Raw genomic sequence first — 20,780 nt, 5'->3', positions numbered from 1 at the left:
GAGTCATAACTACATTTTAAAATGGTGGGTCAGGCGGTCAACGGTTCCTTTTCTACAACAATCCCTATTATGGAGCCACAGAGAGAGAATAGGAAGGGAACAGAGCAGAGATACCAGCAGAACTTAGTCCCAGCTGGTGAGGGCTGTGTGTGAGATAGTATTGATGTTGTGAGGCCCATCAGACAGCCAACAGACAGGTGGTGAGGCCAGAGACTAGGCGAGCGATAAGGTGTCTGATCTAGAGGAGGTTATTGAGGTCATCACTCACATCCTGCAGCCTGGGAGGAGTCTGAGAAGAGGAGTCTGTGCTGCCTTGGTTTGCATCAGCCAGTATCAGGGGGCCTGCATCCTGACTGTCTCTCTCCATCTCAGTCCACCAGGACAGGCTGTCCACTCTTCTGCTGCTGCTTCCCCCATTGACTGCTGCTCGCCTTTCATCTGCAGGCTTCTTTTTATTGTAGACTGAGGCTTTCATCTCAGCATGGCCTTGATTCTCTCTCACACACACACACACACACACACACACTCTACCCAACTTCAGACTTACGCAAACACACACACACACACACAAAGTGATTCAATAAAATGCATGTGACAGATAGTTCTCCCTCGCTCTGGCTGTCAAAGCGTCCTCTGTGATGTCCAGAGTAGACACACACTGTGAGACAATGGGCCCACCCATGACACAGAATCCTTACCTGCTGATTTCTTTCTACGTGTCCTTGTAATGAGATTTCGATTGGGGACCCAGCAAAGCCCTTCCAATTGCTCTGCCTTGAAACGGTCAATTAGTCAAAGCCGGCACCATTCTCAGAATATATGATCTGAATTATTAATCTGTGGATGTGGCTGTATTTCCCTCACATTATCACAAGTCTGAGTGCTCAGGCAGCACGAGCAGACGGTCTGACATCCTGGGGGCTGGGGAGAAGGAATCAGCTCTCGCTCTGACTCTCTGTATCATGACTCCATAAGAAGTTCCTTGTTCCTCATTTATCTTCATAATTGCAAGGTTATTTGCCGCTACGGAGCTTTCTACTCTCGCAAGCGCTCGGAGGCTCTGAATGCATTAGGAGTGTATGTGTAGAGGGACGCTACTACAGAGTGCAGGCCTAAGCGTCTCCTCTCCAAAGGTCTTCATTTATTATTCATTATTTTAGATTAATGAGATTTTATTTTCACGATTTGTCGCTCTCTTTTTTTTGGTACTCTGAGGGTACCTAACGAAAATGATTCATTGAAAGTACACAGCCTCAGTGATATTTAATAATGTATCACATCAAATCCAAATGATTTCTATTTTGTAAATGTATGTTAAAGTCAAGAAGCCATGGGATAGCCCCTTTTTTTCAATTTTCGTCTAAAATTACATACCGAATCTAGCTGCCTGTAGCTCAGGCCCTGAAGCAAGGATATGCATATTCTTGGTACCATTTGAAAGGAAACACTTTGAAGTTTGGACTTTGAATGTAGGAGAATATAACACAATAGATCTGGTAGAAGAAAATACAAAGAAAAAAAACAACTTTTTTTTCTACAACCATCTTTGAAATGCAATAGAAAGGTCCCAGTTCTAGCCATCACTCTGGTTGTAATTGCGATGGGTTCCACAAGACGGCAGCAGTGTATGTGCAAAGTTTTAGATGGATAACTTAAAAGTATGAGCGTTCTCCATGACATTTAGTGTGAAGTCAACCAGAACCATTTGGGAAAATCTGTATACTTGGACTTTGATTTACTTTTACAGTATTAGTAGCCATATTATAAGTTCAACATTTGCAAAACAACCAGTTTTTATAACTTCATAACTCTGAATATTCTTATAATTTTTGTCCAAAAGGAAAAGGCATACTGTCGCAAAAGGTTAGCACCTACATTTTGCAACAGACACAGGATTTCCGGATACTCCCGTAAAGCCCAGCTCATTGGCTATTTAGCTAGCTTTGTTTGACCCCGATTGGTGCTTATTTGACAAAGATACAGTGGTTCAACTGAAGACATCCCGCGTCATCGGCGTGCCATGAAGGTATCGCTCTCTGACCAAATATGGTGTCCTATAGGATATACTACACCCCTAATATATAGTGAAGTCTTGTTACGTTCTAGGATCTCTGAGGAATGTGTACAAATGTGATTTGACAATGTTTAGGGTGAGATTTTCAGATTCCTTTCTTTGCAAATTGGAAGTGGAAATACAAAATCGATCGTGCATGCTATATGGACCTTTTATAGTAGAGGCCGACCGACTAATCGGAATGGCTGATTAAGTAGGGCCGATTTCAAGTTTTCTTAACAATCGGTAATCTGCGTTTTTGGACACCGATTGTGGCCAATTACATTGCACTCCACGAAGAGCCTGCATGGCTGACTACCTGTTAAGTGAGTGCAGCAAGAAGCCAAGGTAAGGTGCTAGCTAGCATTAAACTTATCTTATAAAAAACAATCAATCTTAACATAATCACTAGTTAACTACACATGGTTGATGATATTACTAGATTATCTAGCTTGTCCTCCGTTGCATATCATTTTTGTGGTGCCTGTTAATTTCTCATTGAATCACAGCCTACTTCGCCAAACGGGTGATGATTTAACAAGCGGATTTGCGAAATAAGCACTGTCGTTGCACCAGTGTGTACCTAACCATAAACATCAATGCCTTTCTTTAAAATCATTACACAAGTATATATTTTTAAACCTGCATATTTAGTTAATATTGCCTGCTAACATGAATTTCTTTTAACAAAGAAAATTGTGTCACTTCTCTTGCGTTCCGTGCAAGCAGTCAGGGTATATGCAGCAGTTTGGGCCGCCTGGCTCGTTGCGAACTGTGTAAAGACCATTTACTCATAACAAAGACCGTAATTAATTTGCATAATTGTACATAATTATGACATAACATTGAAGGTTGTGCTATGTAACAGCAACATTTAGACTTAGGGATGCCACCCGTTAGATAAAATACGGAACGGTTCCGTATTTCACTGAAAGAAACGTTTTGTTTTCGAAATGAAAGTTTCTGGATTTGACCATATTAATGACCAAAGGCTCATATTTCTGTGTGTTATTATGTTATAATTAAGTTTATGATTTGATAGAGCAGTCTGACTGAGCGGTGGTAGGCAGCAGCAGGCTCGTAAGCATTAAATCAAACAGCACTTTCATCCGTTTGCCAGCAGCTCTTTGCTGTGCTTCAAGCATTGAGCTGTTTATGACTGTTCAAGCCTATCAACTCCCGAGATTAGGCTGGTGTAACCGATTTGAAATGGCTAGCTAGTTAGCGGGGTGCGCGCTAATAGCGTTTCAATTGGTGATGTCACTCACTCTGAGACCGTGAAGTAGTTGTTCCCCTCTGCAAGGGCCGCGGCTTTTGTGGAGTGATGGATAACGATGCTTCGAGGGTGGCTATTGTCGATGTGTTCCTTGGTTCGAACCCAAGTAGGGGCGAGGAGAGGGATGGAAGCTATACTGTTACTGTCAATACTAAAGTGCCTACAAGAACATCCAATAGTCAAAAGGTATATGAAATACAAATGGTATAGATAGAAATAGTCCTAGAATTCCTATAATAACTACAACCTAAAACTTCTTACCTGGGAATATTGAAGACTCATGTTAAAAGGAACCACCAGCTTTCATATGTTCTGAGCAAGGAACTTAAATTTTAGCTTTTTTTTTTACATGGCACATATTGCACTTTTACTTTCTTCTCCAACACTTTGTTTTTGCATTATTTAATCCAAATTGAACATGTTTCATTATTTATTTGAGGCTATTGAAATCAATTGATTGTATTGATGTATTATATTAAGTTAAAATAAGTGTTCATTCAGAATTGTTGTAATTGTCATTATTACAAATAAATAAATAAATAAAATCGGCCGATTTAATCAGCATCGGCTGTTTTTGGTCCTCCATTAATCGGTATAGTCGTTGAAAAATCATAACCTTTACTTTATAGGTTATGAAAAAGGATTTTATCTAACAAAACGACACTTCATGATAAATCAGAACAAGATTTCATTTATTAAACCTATTGCAGTGATACGTGTTTTGTTGTTAGGAGCTCTCCTGAAACAATAGCATGGAATTTATTCACAGTAATAGCTACTGTAAGTTGGACAGTGCAGTTATATTAACATTAATATAATATGTCCTACATGTGTTGTTTCTCTAAAATCTGCAATCTTGACATTTACAACTGTCCCGTCGACGGGACGCCAATCCTTAAACCTCCGATACAATTTAGGAAATATAATTTGGCGAACTTTGATTTGGCCCCACCTAAAAATTGTCAAAGACTCCAGCCACCCTAGTCATAGACTGTTTTCTCTGCTACCGCATGGCAAGCGGTACCGGAGCGCCAAGTCTAGGTCCAAGAGGCTTCTAAACAGCTTCTACCCCCAAGCCGTAAGACTCCTGAACAGCTAATCAAATGGCTACCCAGACTATTTGCATCTACCTACATGTACATATTACCTCGACTAACCAGTTCCCCCGCACATTGACTCTGTACCGGTACCCCCTGTATATAGTCTCGCTATTGTTATTTTACTGCTGCTCTTTAATTTTTTTTAGCTGCATTGTTGGTTAAGGGCTTGTAAAGTAAGCTTTTCACTGTAAGGTCTACTATACCTTTCTTATTCATCGCATGTGACGAATAACATTTGATTTGACCAAGAACACTCAGACAATCAAAATCCAGTTTCATGTCTTGTTGTAAAGTATTAACTTTTTCTTATTTGCTTCTGAAGTGATTGCCTTCTCTTGTGCCTCAATTATGAAATACAGTTACCTATGTATGAAGGGTTTCAGAGTAAGAGTGCTGATTTAGGATCACTTTTGCTTATTAGATCACAATGAATAATATTAAATGGACAGTGGGGGGGGGGGCTGATCCTAGATCAGCACTTCTACTCTGAGATGCTTGATACATACGGCCCCAGGTTGTCACCTATCCTTAACCCCACACTTCTTTTGCCCTGCCTCGTTGATAACTTTCCTGTCTGCCGACTTAGTGCGTGTGCTCTTCCGTTCTCCTCTCCAGCCAGCGACCACCAAAACCCATGCCATCATTGAGAGGACCGCCAACTTTGTGTGCCAGCAGGGGGCCCAGTTTGAGATTGTTTTGAAAGCCAAACAGTCTGGCAACTCCCAATTTGACTTCCTGAACTTCGAACACTACCTGAACCCCTACTACAAACACATCCTGAAGGCCATGAAGGAGGGCCGCTACACCCCTGCATCCGACAAGCAGGACTCACAGGGTAAGCCACGGGGGTCAAAGAGGTTAACAAAAATAGTTCATATAGAAAGTGTTGGAAATAATGTATGGGATACATAGTTTTATACTATAATGCATGTGACATTTTTGAGAACAAGGGCACAGAATGTATGTTAACAACACAATACATGAACTGAATTCAGAATGCAAATACTTGAGACATGAACCATTATTCTTTATTCATACTTTGATGTCTTTCTATAGACTCTGATGATTCTGATGATGATGGGGATGGGAACTACCTCCACCCCAGCCTGTTTGCTCCTAAGAAGAGTTCTCGCCTTGAGGAGCTGATGAAGGTAAGGACCAGATCTGTGACTGTCATGGAACTTTGGATCACGGTTATTGGTCAGCCAAATGACTGCGGTCAATGTAATAACCATTCGAATAGCAAAAATCAATAATAATAATAATATTTTTAAGACAAACATTTTATCCTCCTCCGCTCCTGACCGCATGTACTGCCATAGAAATAGAATGAATAGAATGGGTTCCCCATTCAAGTCAATGATGGCGTAATGGGTGGACTGGCGCCCATAAGAGCAAAGCAAGAAGGAAAAGCAGGAAGTGTAACTGTCAATATGTGCTGTTATTTGTTCATTCAACTGACATAACAAAAAATACATTCCATTGCATGAGCCATTTTAGTTAAACCCCCTAGAGTCGATGTCCGCTTAGCATAATACAAAAAGCCCCATCAAAATCCGTCTGTTTAAGCTAGAGATATCTTTTTTGTTGTTGTTGCATGGGCTGCGTCTCAATCCACCGCCTCCGCCAATGGCGGCCTTTTACTTATGCGGTTGGAAGGTGGACCCATGGGGCAGCGCACAATTGGCTCAGCGTTGTCCGAGTTAGGGGAGGGTTTGGCTGGCTTGGATGTTCTTGTCCCATCGCACACTAGTGACTCCTGTGGCGGCCCGGGCGCAATGCACGATGACACGGTCGCCAGGTATGCCGTGTTTCCTCCGACACATTGGTGCGGCTGGCTTCCGGGCCTAGTGGGCATTGTGTCAAGAAGCCGCGCGGGTTGGGTTTCGGAGGACGCACTTCGCCTCTCCCGAGTCTGTATGGGAGTTGCAGTGATGGGACAAGACTGTAACTTCCAATTGGATACCACTAAATTGGGGAGAAAAAGGTGTTCAATCTTGGTCCTCAGACTGGGGCGAAGGTTCACCCTCCAACAGGTCAATGACATGAAACACACAGCCAAGACAACGTAGGAGTGGCTTTGGGACAAATCTCTGAATGTCCTTGATTGGCCCAGCCAGAGGCTGTACATGAACCCGATCGAACATTTCTGGAGAGACTTTGGATGGGGAGCGTCGCTGCACAGCTATTTTCAATCTGACGGAGTTTGAGAGAATCTGCAGGGAAGAATGGGAGAAACTACCCAATACAGGTGTGCCAAGCTTGTAGCGTCATACCCAAGAAGACCCGAGGCTGTAATCACTGCCAAGGGTGCTTCAACAAAGTACTGAGTATAGGATCTAAATACTTATGTAAATGTGATATTTATGTTTTTTTATTAAAATACATTTTCAAAAATTAACTGTTTTTGCTTTGTCAGTATGGGGTATTGTGTGTAGATTGAAGAGAAAAAAAAATGTCTAAAATTGTTTAAATACAAACGTAAAAAAATGTGGAAATAGTTACATTATATTATATATATATATTATATTTTACAAATGCACTGTATATTGGACACTCCTTAACTATCTTGTCTAACTATAAAATATAAAAATTCCCCTCTCTCTCTTGTTGATAGGCTAAGAATATGACTTTGGGCTTTCATCATTTTATGCTTGCATGGCTTTCTCCTGATCAAACAATTAATTAAACTAATGAGTTCCATCTCAAAAAGTAGTTTGAATAACCTTAAAACGTATGGTAGCCAGGGGACTAATAATTATAGATGAAAAAATGTCAATAGCCAATAGAAAAATCTAATGACAAGTTTAAGCTTATTAAGAAAGAAATTATCCCTCCATGCGATACGGAAAACCAAATGTCCAAGTTAAAGCTATGAACCGTAGCCTATTTCCCAAATATTCCAATAGCCTAAGAAGGTGTTGTCCTAAAGTTGCTGCTTTCAAATAGAGCAAGAATGAAAGTCTGGAGTTTATAGGCATAGGCTATTCTCAATCACAGCCTTAAACGATTGAACAAACAATATTAAGAGAGGACGATGAGGCAATTATTAGTTAGTTCTGAAAACGGTGGTTAAAAAATAATACAAAAAGGTGTATCACGTTTTATGAGTAAATAATCACGGTTGGACAGGCCTGGGCAAAGGCCGGCCCAGGGGCCGTATGCTGCTCGGGACCTGATTCAATATGGCCCGCGGAATCATGCTCAGATTACATAAAGAATTTGCTATAGTAAAGTTTTGAAAAACGTATTTGTTTTTCAAATTAAAAGCCCAATGAATACTCTCCTTTGTATAATGATTTAACTCCCACTGCTTTTGGGACATTTATTTTGAAGGCACATATAAATAACATCTGCATGAGGACAGACAGTGACTGACAGGCTGACACACATCACAGTTACAAATAGTAGCTAGCTAGAAATTGCGCAAAAAAAATGTTTTTCAAAGAAAAGGAAAGTAGACCATGAAAGTAGGGTGTTCGAGCAAGAGTGGACATCAAAATATTTATTGAGGTATCAGGGAAAGCTTAGCGATGCCCTCTTTGCACACTGTCTTGAAAGACTACAACTTGTCCCGACACGTCCAGACGAAGCGTGCAGAGAAATATAGGAATGTATTCTAAGCAGAGGGCAAATGCATCGAAAGAGTTGATTTCTCAGTTGCAAAAGCAGCAAGGACTTTACACACAACTGCATTCAGCAAACGACAGAATTACGAGAGCTAGCTATGTACTGTCCCTCAAAATTGCTAAACATAGCAAGCCATTCGCTGAAGGGTGAATTCATTAAATAATGTTTTTTTAATCTTACTAGGCAAGTCCGTTACGAACAAATTCTTATTTACGATGACGGCCTAGGAACAGTGGGTTAACTGCCTTGTTCAGGGGCAGAACGACAGATTTTTACCTTGTCAGCTCGGGGATTCGATCGAGCAACATTTCGGTTACAAGTCCAACGCTCTAACCACTAGGCTACCCGTCGCCCCAGTTTAAATGACTCTGCAGTAATGCCCCAACAAGAAAGAACTGTTTGAAAATGTTTCCCTGTCAAGACGAACAGTGACACGGCGTGTTGAAGCCATCGTAATGAATATGGAACAACAGTTGAAAGACATGGTAAAGGATTTCACCTATTTCTCGTTGGCCCTGGATGAGAGCAGTGACGGACATGTCGCGGCTCAGTTGTTGATATTTTTACGAGGCATACCCCCAGACACTGAAATTACGGAGGAGCTTGCATCAGTGCAGTCGATGAAGAGCACAACCACAGGGAAATATTTATTGGAGGTTAATACGTGTGTGGCAAAGCTGGGATTGAGTTTTGAAAAGTTATCCAGTGTGACCACTGATGGGTGCCCAAACTTGACAGGAAAAAATGTTGGCCTTTTGGAAAGGCTGCAAGATCAAGTAGCTGAGCTGGACCCAGATCAGAAAATTATTTTCCTGCATTGCATTATTCATCAGGAGGTTCTCTGTAATTGTGTTCTGAAAATGAGCCATGTTGTGGATACAGTCACTAAAGTGGTAAACTTCATAAGGGAGAAATCTTTAAACCACAGGCAGTTTGTCTCACTGTTGGAAGAGACCGAGTCAGGTCATGCAGATCTCCCCTACCACACAAACGTGAGATGGCTGAGTTTGGGGAAGGTGCTTAAAAGGGTGTGGGACCTGAAATCAGAGATTGCTGAGTTTTTGCAAATTAAAGGAAAATGTGTATTTCCCTCAACTGCAAGATAACGAATTGTTGACTGATTTTTGCCTTCACCGTGGACATCATGGCACTCATGAATGAACTGAATTCCAGTCTGATGCAGTGATTGGAGAACTATTCAAAACAATGTCACCGAGGTTTTAAGCATCTTTCGATGAACAAAACTTTCCAAAGATTAGGAGTCGTGCTCAGATGTTTGTACTGTTTGGGTCAACGTATGTATGTGAACAGGCATTTTCAGTGATGAAATATAGCAAGTCAAGGCACAGATCATCTCTTACTGACTCACCTCTCAGCAATTCTGTGCATTGCGACTATACTATACCCGACTACACTGATGTAGTCAATGCCCATCAGAGGCTTCACTCCTCACACTGATTGCGTTGTTTAAATGTAATGTTGAGCACTCTCTCTTTCATGTGTTTTTGTGCATACCTGTTGACAAGAGTTCTGTCCATGGTGCTGAATGCACAGTGTACTTTTCCCTCCATGTAGTTCATTGCATGTTGAATAATGAAAATACCTACCAAAAGGAGAACATGGATGTGGTTTATTTCTGTTCATGTTAAAAAAGTAAAATAAGTAGCATATCTGGATGTGATTTACAGTAGATATATCTGTCAACACAGTCATACACATGATGTGTAATCCTGTAATATGATTCCAGCCTGCGATGGCAAAAATATATTCTAATATGGCCCTCCATGAAAATAATTGCCCAGGACTGCGATAGGACAAAGTTTGACATCCCCCAGCCTTAGCTGAGATAATTGGATATGAGAAAGCATTATTGTGAAAAGCACTCGAAGTCCCCACCATATTGCTTTGGTCTGTCTTATTTAGACATAGTTATCTTGGTTTTGAAGGGAATAAAGAAACCATAAAACTATGGAATTAGTTCATCTCAGGGCCTTTCTAGAGCAATTATCTCCCATCCATACGGGCTTTGCCCGTTCAAGCCAGCCCACAATTTGTCTAATGGCTTATACTGTATTTTTTTTATAAGGTTTGACCATTTGCTAATTAGCCCATGGTTAGGTTTTTAATGTTCAAAAGCCCATAGACTTTTGAATTAATCACACATTACTGTTAAGTTGTTGTATTCAACAGCATAATTGGGCCTGATTTCAAAGTGTCTCACTTCAAAGTGCTTAGATTTTTGTGGTTGAGGATGAGCTACCATCAAGTATTTTTCTCCTCATCTCTTGATTTAATATTCTGTATGTTTAATCACTGTCACTTGTTGTAATTCCGAGTGAATTGAGCTAAGTAAATGACGAGATAAAAGGGTTTTAAATAAACCAATGTGATCAGATTTTCGGCCCAAATTTAAAAAGGCCTCAATCCTTTAAATGTACATTTGATTTTCTTTCCCAATTTACTTGAATATCAAGAGTCCCATCTTTCCTTTATATCCTTTAGTCTGTTCTTTTAAAGGGTTTTGATAACTTGTATGTCAACTCTTATTGCACACACAAGGCTAGACACACCTGTATAAATCACCAGTGTACATGTTTACATATTATTCAATTAGTATATTAGTCCAAACGTCATGCTAAATGAGTTGTAATAAGTAGGTCATAACATGACACATGTATCAGCTAGTTAGAACCATTACTCTGTCTTGCGTTGTTTGTCCTCTCCATCAGCCAGAGGTGTCTCAGTTTCACCGCTATAGCTTCCTATTGTTGGGACCGGTTACCTATTGGTTCAGAGCGTTGGCCCGGTAACTGGAAGGTCAATGGTTCAACTCCCCAAGCCAACTAGGTGAAAAATCTGTCTATGTACCCTTGAGCAAGGCACTTAACCCTAATTGCTCCTATAAGTTGCTCTGTATAAGAGCATCTGTTAAATGGCTCAAATGTAATTGTTGGGGGTTATGCTGACCAGTAGTTCTAAGCCTTTTAACCAAATCTATTTGTGTTGTAGCCCCTCCAAGTCATGGACCCAGACCATCCACTGGCAGCACTGATCCGGAAAACCCAGCAGGAACGTAACGGAGCCGCTGCTGCTGCTGCCGCCATCATGGCAACCAAGCCAGAGGAAGTACCCGCAGAACCAGCTGTGCCCGCCACACCCGCAGAGTACATCGCTGACCGTGAGTACAGTTTCTCATTTCTGAGAGTCCAACTGGGAAATCCAATATCTGAGGAGCATTCATATTAGCGCCGAGGGAGCCTCTTCATTTCAATTTAGTCCTGGTCCACTTCATTTCTCTCCCCATTTTTTATGTATTTTTTTATTTATTTCCCCCTCAGTGCAAGCTCAGTCTCTCAGACAGGCAGAGTGGCACTAAATTGTTTAGTATTGAGCACTGAACTCCTAGAGGCAAAAAGAACAGTCCACTCATTATAATTCTCAATGTTTAACAAACGTTGGCGTTCATATCAGATGAGAATCTCGAGGAGGAAAGGTACATTGAATTAGCCCAGCGGTAAACATATTTGTCGGACACAGGCACATGTTCCAGCTGTAGCCATGGAGGTGACCTTGCAGCTCATAATGGAAAAGCTCATTAACATGGTCTCCTATAGACCCGTGACACTGCTGAAACGTCCTCTTCCAGGAGGTCAATTCCAGAAAGCATTTACATTTACGGCATTTAGCATGCATTCTTATCCAGAGCGATTTACAGGAGCAATTAGGATTAAGTGCTTTTCTCACGGGCACATCGACAGATTTGTCATCTTGTTGACTCAGGGATTCGATCCACCGCTAGGCTACCTACCGCCCTTCACAGCCTTTGAGGACTGTTCAGCACAGACTGAATCCAGGAGTGATTTAATTTCACCACATGACCCTCAGGGATTGTAGGTACTTAAAGGTTCTTGAGTTTTCAAAGTCTCCAAGAAGTTTTTTTTCTTCTTTTTTTCTTTCTTTTTTTTACACGTTTCTTGTCCTTAAATTTGTGCCTAGTTCATTTTCGGATCTGCAGTGAGCAGTTGATTTGGACGCGCTGACAAACTGTGTTCCCCTTGCTCTTCATTGACGGCAGGGTTGCTGTTTGTTTTGCCCTGAACGCCGGTGGATAGAATCCAAAGTTGCTTTTCTGGCAGCGCCCACAGATGTTTGCTTCCTCTAAATGCAGACATAATTTCCGCTTTTCTGACACACACACACACACACACAAACAAACCAACCACTCTGCCAGTCTAGAAAAGAGCAGCTGCATAAACCGACCAGCTCTCTCTCGCTTGACCCAAACACTTCTCGAGGCATCCGAGGCTACAGAATCTCCAGAATCTCTTTCTTGGCTTCTTTAAACCTTAGCAATTTTCTCTCTACTGTCTGCATTAGTTCTAGGTGATTGATGGTGAAGGTGCTGGGCGTGATATGGAGTGCCAGGCTAACTCTAAACGTCCTTAAGAGATGTTCCTCGCAATTTGACTCCTCTTATTTCCCAGGGTCAACCCTGTCTTCCCTCTTTGTCTGGTGCTTGGGAGAGACTGCTCAAGCTGAGTGAGCTGATTTGTCTTAATTAGCGGGACTGGAAGAGCTCCACTGGTTTGCTGTGGTAGGAGAGAGAGAAAAAGAGACATCGACGCCACAGCACCGCACAGCAGCACAGACATGGCTTTTTAATGCGCTGGCTTACGGCGACAAGATGATCATTTTGGAGAGATTTTGCTCCTGTATATCCGACTTTTATTTCTGTGCATGGCGCTGGGTCTCTGAGAGAATCCCTGTAAACAGACTGGAGAGGATCAAAGGCACCAGAGGAATATCCTCCAGTTTCTGCCAATGACTGGCGTATTGAATGGGAATTAGGCAAGAGGGGTTTAGAAGCGTGCAGCATTGCAGCTCCTTTAATTCATTATAACTTTGCTAGCTCTTCAACGGGACAATTGCCAAGTTGCTATTGGGCCGAATGTTTTGTGGTGTCACCTGACCTCAAACGACAACTTATTCCCTTCTATTCTACTGGTCTATGGATTCTCTGTAATACAAGCACATTCTACATTCTAATAGAGTGAACGTGGAGCATATTAGATCATTTGCATCATCACTGAAGACAACTCTTCCTAGAAATGTAGAGAAGCTGTCAAGACTGCACTAGGGGACTGGGCTTTTCTATCTTGAGACTGGGCTATTCTTTCTGCCCTGTTGGGTGACATACATCCCATTCTCTCTTGACCTCAGAGGCCCAGATGAGGCAATGCAGCCTACTGTTACACTGTTAGTTTAACAGTCCACAGACAAGCATCTCACAATACACTGCACAGTACATCCATCCACAATGACTCACCAACACTCCTCCGTGAAGCAATCCATCCACTTATCGGTTTCACCCACCTCGCCTGTTGTGACACTTACAAATTTATTAATGGAATTTATCCTATAGACAGTTATGGAGGGGGACCTTTTGAACTGTGCTTGTGTAGTAGAGGTCGACTGATTATGATTTTTCAACACCGATACCGATTTATTGGAGGACCAAAAAAGCCGATACCGATTAATCTGACAATATTTTGTAATAATGACAATTACAACAATTCTGAATGAACACTTATTTTAACTTAATATAATACATCAGTAAAATCAATTTAGCCTCAAATAAATAATCAAACATGTTCAGTTTGGTTTAAATGCAAAAACAAAGTGTTGGAGAAGAAAGTAAAAGTGAAATATGTGCCATGTAAGAAAGCTAACGTTTAAGTTCCTTGCTCCGAACATGAGAACATATGAAAGCTGGTGGTTCCTTTTAACATGAATCTTCAATATTCCCAGGTAAGATGTTTTAGGTTGTAGTTATTATAGGAATTCTAGGACTATTTCTCTCTATACCATTTGTATTTCATTAACCTTTTGACTATTGGATGTTCTTATAGGCACTTTAGTATTGACAATGTAACAGTATAGCTTCCGTCTCTCTCCTCACTCCTACCTGGGCTTGAACCAGGAACACATCGACAACAGCCACCCTTGAAGCAGCGTTAGCCATGCAGAGCAAGGGGAATAACTACTCCAAGTCTCAGAGCGAGTGACGTTTGAAACGCTATTAGTGCGCACCCCGCTAACTAGCTAGCCATTTCACATCGGTTACACCAGCCTAATCTCGGGAGTTCATAGGCTTGAAGTCATAAACAGCAGAGCTGCTGGCAAACGCACGAAAGTGCTGTTTGAATGAACGCTTACGAGCCTGCTGGTGCCTACCATCGCTCAGTCAGACTGCTCTATCAGATCATAGACTTAATTATAACATAATAACACACAGAAATACAAGCCTTAGGTCATTAATATGATCGAATCCGGAAACTATCAGCTCGAAAACAAGACGTTTATTTTTTCAGTGAAATACGGAACCGTTCCGTATTTTATCTAACGGGTGGCATCCATAAGTCTAAATATTGCTGTTACATTGCACAACCTTCAGTGTTATGTTATGTCATAAATTCTGGCAAATTAGGCAGCCCAAACTGTTGCATATACACTGACTCTGCGTGCAATGAACGCAAGAGAAGTGACACAATTTCACTTGGTTAATATTGCCTGCTAACCTGAATTTCTTTTAGCTAAATATGCAGGTTTAAAATATATATACTTCTGTGTATTGATTTTAAGAAAAGCATTGATGTTTATGGTTAGGTACACATTGGAGCAACGATACGCACCGCATCGATTATATGCAACGCAGGACACGCTAGATAACTACACATGGTTGATATTACTAGTTTAACTAGTGATTATGATTGATTGTTTTTTGTAAGATAAGTTTAATGCTAGCTAGCATCTTACCTTGGCTTACTGCATTCACTTAACAGGCAGGCTCCTCATGAAGTGCAATGTAATCAGGTGGTTAGAGCGTTGGACTAGTTAACTGTAAGGTTGCAAGATTGAATCCCCGAGCTGACAAGGTAAAAAATTGTCGTTCTGCCCCTGAACGAGGCAGTTAACCCACCGTTCCTAGGCCGTCATTGAAAATAAGAATGTGTTCTTTTGTGACTAGGGGGCAGTATTTTCATTTTTGGAAAAATAACGTTCCCGTAGTAAACGGGATATTTTGTCAGGACAAGATGCTAGAATATGCATATAATTGACAGCTTAGGATCGAAAACACTCTAAAGTTTCCAAAACTGTAAAAATATTGTCTGTGAGTATAACAGAACTGATGTTGCAGGCGAAAGCCTGAGAAATCCAATCCGGAAGTGCCTCATGTTTTGAAAGCGCTGCATTCCAATGCGTCCCTATTGAGCAGTGAATGGGCTATCAACCAGATTACGCTTTCTCCGTATTCCCGAAGGTGTCTACAGCATTGTGACGTAGTTTTACTCATTCATGTTGAAGAATACCCGTAAGCGGCTACATTGCGCAAGTGGTCACCTGATGGCTCCCATAGTGACTCTCGCGTAAAATACAGAGGTAGCCATTCGGTCCTACTAAAAAACGAATTGTCCCGACAGATATATTATCGAATAGATATTTGAAAAACACCTTGAGGATTGATTATAAACAACGTTTTCCATGTTTCTGTCGATATTATGGAGCTGATTTGGAATATTTTTCGGCGTTGTCGTGACGGCAATTTCCGGTCGATTTCTCAGCCAAATGTGAAGAACAAATGGAGCTATTTCGCCTACAAAAATAAAATTTTGGGAAAAAACGAACATTGGCTATATAACTGGGAGTCTCGTGAGTGAAAACATCCGAAGCTCATCAAAGGTAAACGATTTAGTTTGATTGCTTTTCCGTTACCTGCTGCTAGCTGGACAAAATGCTAGGCTATCGATAAACTTACACAAATGCTTGTCTAGCTTTGGCTGTAAAGCATATTTAGAAAATCTGAGATAACAGGGTGATTAACAAAAGGCTAATCTGTGTCTCAATATATTTCATTTGTGATTTTCATGAATAGGAATATTTTCTAGGAATATTTATGTCCGTTGCGTTATGCTAATTCATGTCAGATGATGACAACGGTCCCGTTCATGGGATGGGGTGTCACTAGAGGTTAACTGACTTGCCTAGTTAAATAAAGATGAAATAAAAGTGTAAAAAAAATCGGCCAAATCGGTGTCCAAAAATACCGATTTCCGATTGTTATGAAAACTTAAACTCGGCCTTAATTAATCAGCCAACCTCTATTGTGTAGCACAGGGAAGCTGGCTGCTACCAATGAATGTTTTTCCTGCTGAGCAACCCTTCTGGTCATGGATCGTTATGCATTCATAAAGTGGGCTGTTTTATTAGCCAGCAGAAGCCCTCCCTTGTTGTCTGGCCGACCTTTAGTTTTGCCCTAGAGACCAGCATATAGCACAGGGGCGGAGTTAAAGTTATTCTATTCTATCACCCCGTGTTTGGATTGCAATCCCAGGTTCAGACCTCCCCAGACACTTAGCTCGTCTGATGGGTATTGATTGAAGACTGGCTTCTTGAACCCCAGCTATCTGGAGGAGAGGTGTTTGTGCTCAAGATGCTCCCTATGAAAATGATTAGCTTTTGGAGTGGCTGGAGAAGGAGCAGAACTTTAATGTCTTCTAAGGATCCAAAGCAACAAAAAAATTTAAATATTTTTTAACTGACTGAGTCAGAAACACAAAGCTTGATAGAATGCTGTAAGGTTGAGGTGGCGGGAAGCGGAGGTGCTGTCTTGGCTCTCAGTGGTGTTGAGGTTAGTGGTTAGAGAAATCATGCTCTCAAACACTCCAGTCAAATCCTACAGCACTTAAAACAGAGCAGCACAGATATGGCCCTCTCCAGTCCTTCTCCCCTGTCTTTGACTCTCTGTCGTGTGTGTGTGTGTGTCAGGGTTTCTGTTTGCCGGTAAATAAATATATATATATATATATATATATATATATATCTAATTGGCTCTGGCCAATTGTCCAGGAGAAGGAAAAAAATCTCATTGTGAAATAATGCTTTTTAACCTATTCATGGATGGAAATACAATTTGACCAGTCATGCTTATCAGTCTATGGGTAATTTGCATAATTTAGTGTAATTAAATTGGCCCGTGTGTATATTTGTTATGTATGTTATTTAGATACAGAGCCTTTGAGCTGAAAATCTGTCACTGTGCTTTTATAAGCCCAATCATTGCACAACAATTCTAAATGCAATCGTGTGTTAAAAATCGTTTTTTTGGCCATGATTAAAAGAGCTGCTATTTTTATTTCTCAGCTGGTAATTGAAGCGCCCTTCCCATTCGCCATTTTAAATGCATGGGCAACGGAAGGTAGGCTTCATCAGCACGTCACACACCACTTTGCAATGAGCTGGAGGCAGTATGCATTTTGAAAACATATAGCTACTTAATTGTTTGAAACCTGAATGTTTTACTACATATTATGAGGCAAGTTTTACCTTGCTTCAAAGTAGCCTAGGCAAAATCTGACTATATCCGTGGAGGCAATTATTTTATAAAGACTTCCATATGCCAATGAAGCTAGTAGCCTGTTTCTCTTGTTTTCTATTGGTTTTCAACTTTCTTTCATTGCCCGGTAGCCAAATGTTCATTTGTGCGTAGACTACTGCATTGTGAGCGTTACTGCGCTAATAATTTTAAAAAGTAATAGTTTGTCAAAATGTTAAGGTGAATGTTCTGATCTATAGAATAGGTCAACTTTTCTACTATGGAGATAGTAGATTGACATTGGCTCGTAGGTGGCGTGTCCATAAGGCTAGGTAGGGTAGCTTTCCCTAAGTAAATCTAATTAAAATGCCAAATTTAAATAGCCTAATTAATTATTACTGTATCTCTGTTGGCATAAATCCTAGAGCTATTATAAAACTCACCTATGAGTTTTACTGAGTCGGTTTGCCCAAGTAGGAACTCACTTAGATAAAACCTTTGACACAGTGGTAGCAATACATGGTTTCAACATCTTCAGAAGAGACAAATGCCAATGGTGGATGTTTTGCAGTTGATGTTCAGTCATATTTCTGTAAAGCTTAGAAAGGATGTGATGTCAAATGCTGTTGAAGTAATATGGCTACAGGCTCAACCTCACCTAAAGCCCATTCTGTTGGGAAGCTGATATAGACCACCTAGTGCTAACAGTCAGTGTCTGGATAATATGTGTGAAATGCCTGACAATGTATGTGATGTCAACAGAGGTATATATTCTAGGTGACCTAAATATTGACTGGCTTTCATCAAACTGGCCACTCAAGAAAAACCTTCAAGCTGTAAACAGTGCCTGCAACCTGGTTCAGGTTATGAGTCAACCTACCAGGTTATTTCCAAACAGCACAGGAATGAAATCACCATGTATTGATCACATCTTTACCAATGCTGCCGAAATCTGCTCTAAAGCAAAATCCAAATCTATCAGATGTGGTGATCATATTAGAGTGGCCATATCTATGAAAACCATATCTTATGAAATCGTTTATTCCAGTTACTAATAAGCATACACCCATTAAGGATGAGGCAAAAGGGATGGCAAATAAGTTTGGCTGCACAGACGATTTTCAAACATACTGGAAATTGAGAAATCATGTGACTAAACTGAACAAAAATAAGACACTGTACTATGAAACCAAGACAAATTATATAAAGAATCATAGTAAAACGCTTTGGAGCACCTTCAATGAAATTTTGGAAAAAAAGGCAAACTCCACTCCATCATTCATTCAGGTGGCTCATTCATCACAAAACCCACTGATATTGCCAACTGCACTAATGATTTTCTTTCACTGGCATGATTAGCACATTTAGGCATAACATGCCAACAACTAATTCTGAACCTACACATCCATGCATAACTGACCAAATTATGAAATCCAAGCATTGTAATTTTTTATTCCGTGAAGTGAGTGTGGAAGCGGTAAAAAAATAAATATATTGTTGTCTATCAACAATGACAAGCCACCTGTGTCTGACAACTTGGATGGAAAATTACTGAGGATGATAGTGGACAACATTGCCACGCATATTTGCCATCTCTTTAATCTAAGCCAGCAGGAAAGTGTGTGCCCTCAGACCTGGAGGGAAGCAAAAGTAATTTCTCTACCCAAGAATAGCTCAAACAGCTGCCCAATCAGCCTGTTACCAACCCGTGGTAAACTTTTGGGAAAAATTGTGTTTTACCAGATACAATGCTATTTCACAAACTAACAACTTATTTTCAGCACACTTATAGGGAAGGGCATTTAACATGTACGGCACTTACACAAATGACTGATTGGCTGAGAGAAATGTATAATACAAATATTGTGGGAGATGTTTTGTTAGACTTCCATGCATCTTTTTACATTGTCAATCATATTCTGCTGCTGGAGAAACATATGTGTTATAACTTTATATCCCCTGCTATGCAGCGAGAGCTAACTGTCTTAACAGAACACAGAGGGTGTTCTTTAATTGGAAGCCTCTCCAACACAATCCAGGCAGTCAGGCATTCAGGGCAGCTGTCTAGGCCCCTTACTTTTTTCAATCTTTACTAATGACCTGCCCCTTGCTCTGAGTAAAGCCTGTGCGTCTATGTATGCTGATGACTCAACACTATACATGTCAGCTACCACCGCAAGTGAAATCACTGCAACACTTAATAAAGAGTTGCAGTCAGTTTAATAATGGGTGGTAAGAAATAAGTTAGTCCTACATTTTTCAAAAACGAAAAGCATTGTGTTTGGGGCAAAGCTTTCACTAAACCCTAAAACTAAATCTTCAATGAATAGTGTAAAGTTGAGAAGTCTAAACTTTTTTGAGTAACACAGGATTGTTAACTGTCGTGGTCAAAACATAATGATAGGGAGCTAAAATAGGGAGAGGTCTGTCCATAATAAAGCGTTGTGCTGCTTTCTTAACATCGCTGTCAACAAAGCAGGTCCAACAGGCCCAAGTTCTGTCGCACCTGGACTACTGTCTAGTCGTGTGGTCAGGTTCCACAATGATTGACTTAGTAAAATTACAATTTGGTCAGAACAGGGAAGCACGGCTTCCCTCTAGACCCACTGGCCCTTAAATATACATGGAGAGCTTTTATTTTTTATCTTTTACATGGAGAGCTTTTATTGCTTTTATTTTTACTATGTTCTGTATTGTAGAATAATAGTGAATACATCAAAACTATGAAATAACACACATGGAATCATGTTAAACAAAATTGTTAAAGAAATCAGAATATGTTTTAGATTCTTCAAAGTAGCCACCCTTTGCCTTGATGACAGCTTTGCACACTCTTGGCATTCTCTCAACCAGCATCACCTGGAATGCTTTCCCAATAGTCTTGGAGTTCCCACATATGCTGAGCACTTGATGCCTGCTTTTCCTTTACTCTGCGGTCCAACTCATCCCAAATCATCTCAATTGGGATTAGGTCAGGTGATTTGTGAGGCAAGGTCTGATGCAGCACTCCATCACTCTCTTTCTTCGTCAAATAGCCCTTACACAGCCTGGAGGTGTGTTGGGTCATTGTCCTGTTGAAAAACAAATGATAGTCCCTCGAAACGCAAACCATATGGGATGGCGTAGCACTGCAGAATGCTGTGGTAGCCATGCTGGTTAAGTAGGCCTTACATTCTAAAAAAATCCCAGACAGTGTCACCAGCAAAGCACTATCACACCACCACCTCCATGCTTCATCGTGGGAACTACACATGCAGAGATGATCCGTTCACCTACCACGCGTTTCACAAAGACACAGCGATTGGAAACAAAAATCTCAAACTTCGTGTAATCAGACCAAAGGACAGA

General features: G+C 40.8%; 1 protein-coding gene across 2 annotated transcripts in view; it reads left to right on the top strand.

Annotated features, from left to right (window-relative positions):
* LOC112230505 (splicing factor, suppressor of white-apricot homolog) overlaps positions 1-20,780 on the top strand; it is a 162,311-nt gene that overhangs the window by 7,947 nt on the left and 133,584 nt on the right. For both annotated transcript variants that reach the window (XM_042311625.1, XM_042311624.1), the window contains exons 5-7: positions 5,045-5,264; positions 5,486-5,580; positions 11,069-11,237. In XM_042311625.1, coding sequence (XP_042167559.1) covers positions 5,045-5,264; positions 5,486-5,580; positions 11,069-11,237 — 484 coding nt within the window. The remainder of the gene's footprint in view (positions 1-5,044; positions 5,265-5,485; positions 5,581-11,068; positions 11,238-20,780) is intronic.

This window comes from Oncorhynchus tshawytscha, linkage group LG33 (genome assembly GCF_018296145.1).
Source record: "Oncorhynchus tshawytscha isolate Ot180627B linkage group LG33, Otsh_v2.0, whole genome shotgun sequence".
Taxonomy (NCBI): Eukaryota; Metazoa; Chordata; class Actinopteri; order Salmoniformes; family Salmonidae; genus Oncorhynchus; species Oncorhynchus tshawytscha.
The sequence above is the reverse complement of the archived record's forward strand: the minus strand, read 5'-3'. Positions and strand labels throughout refer to the sequence as shown.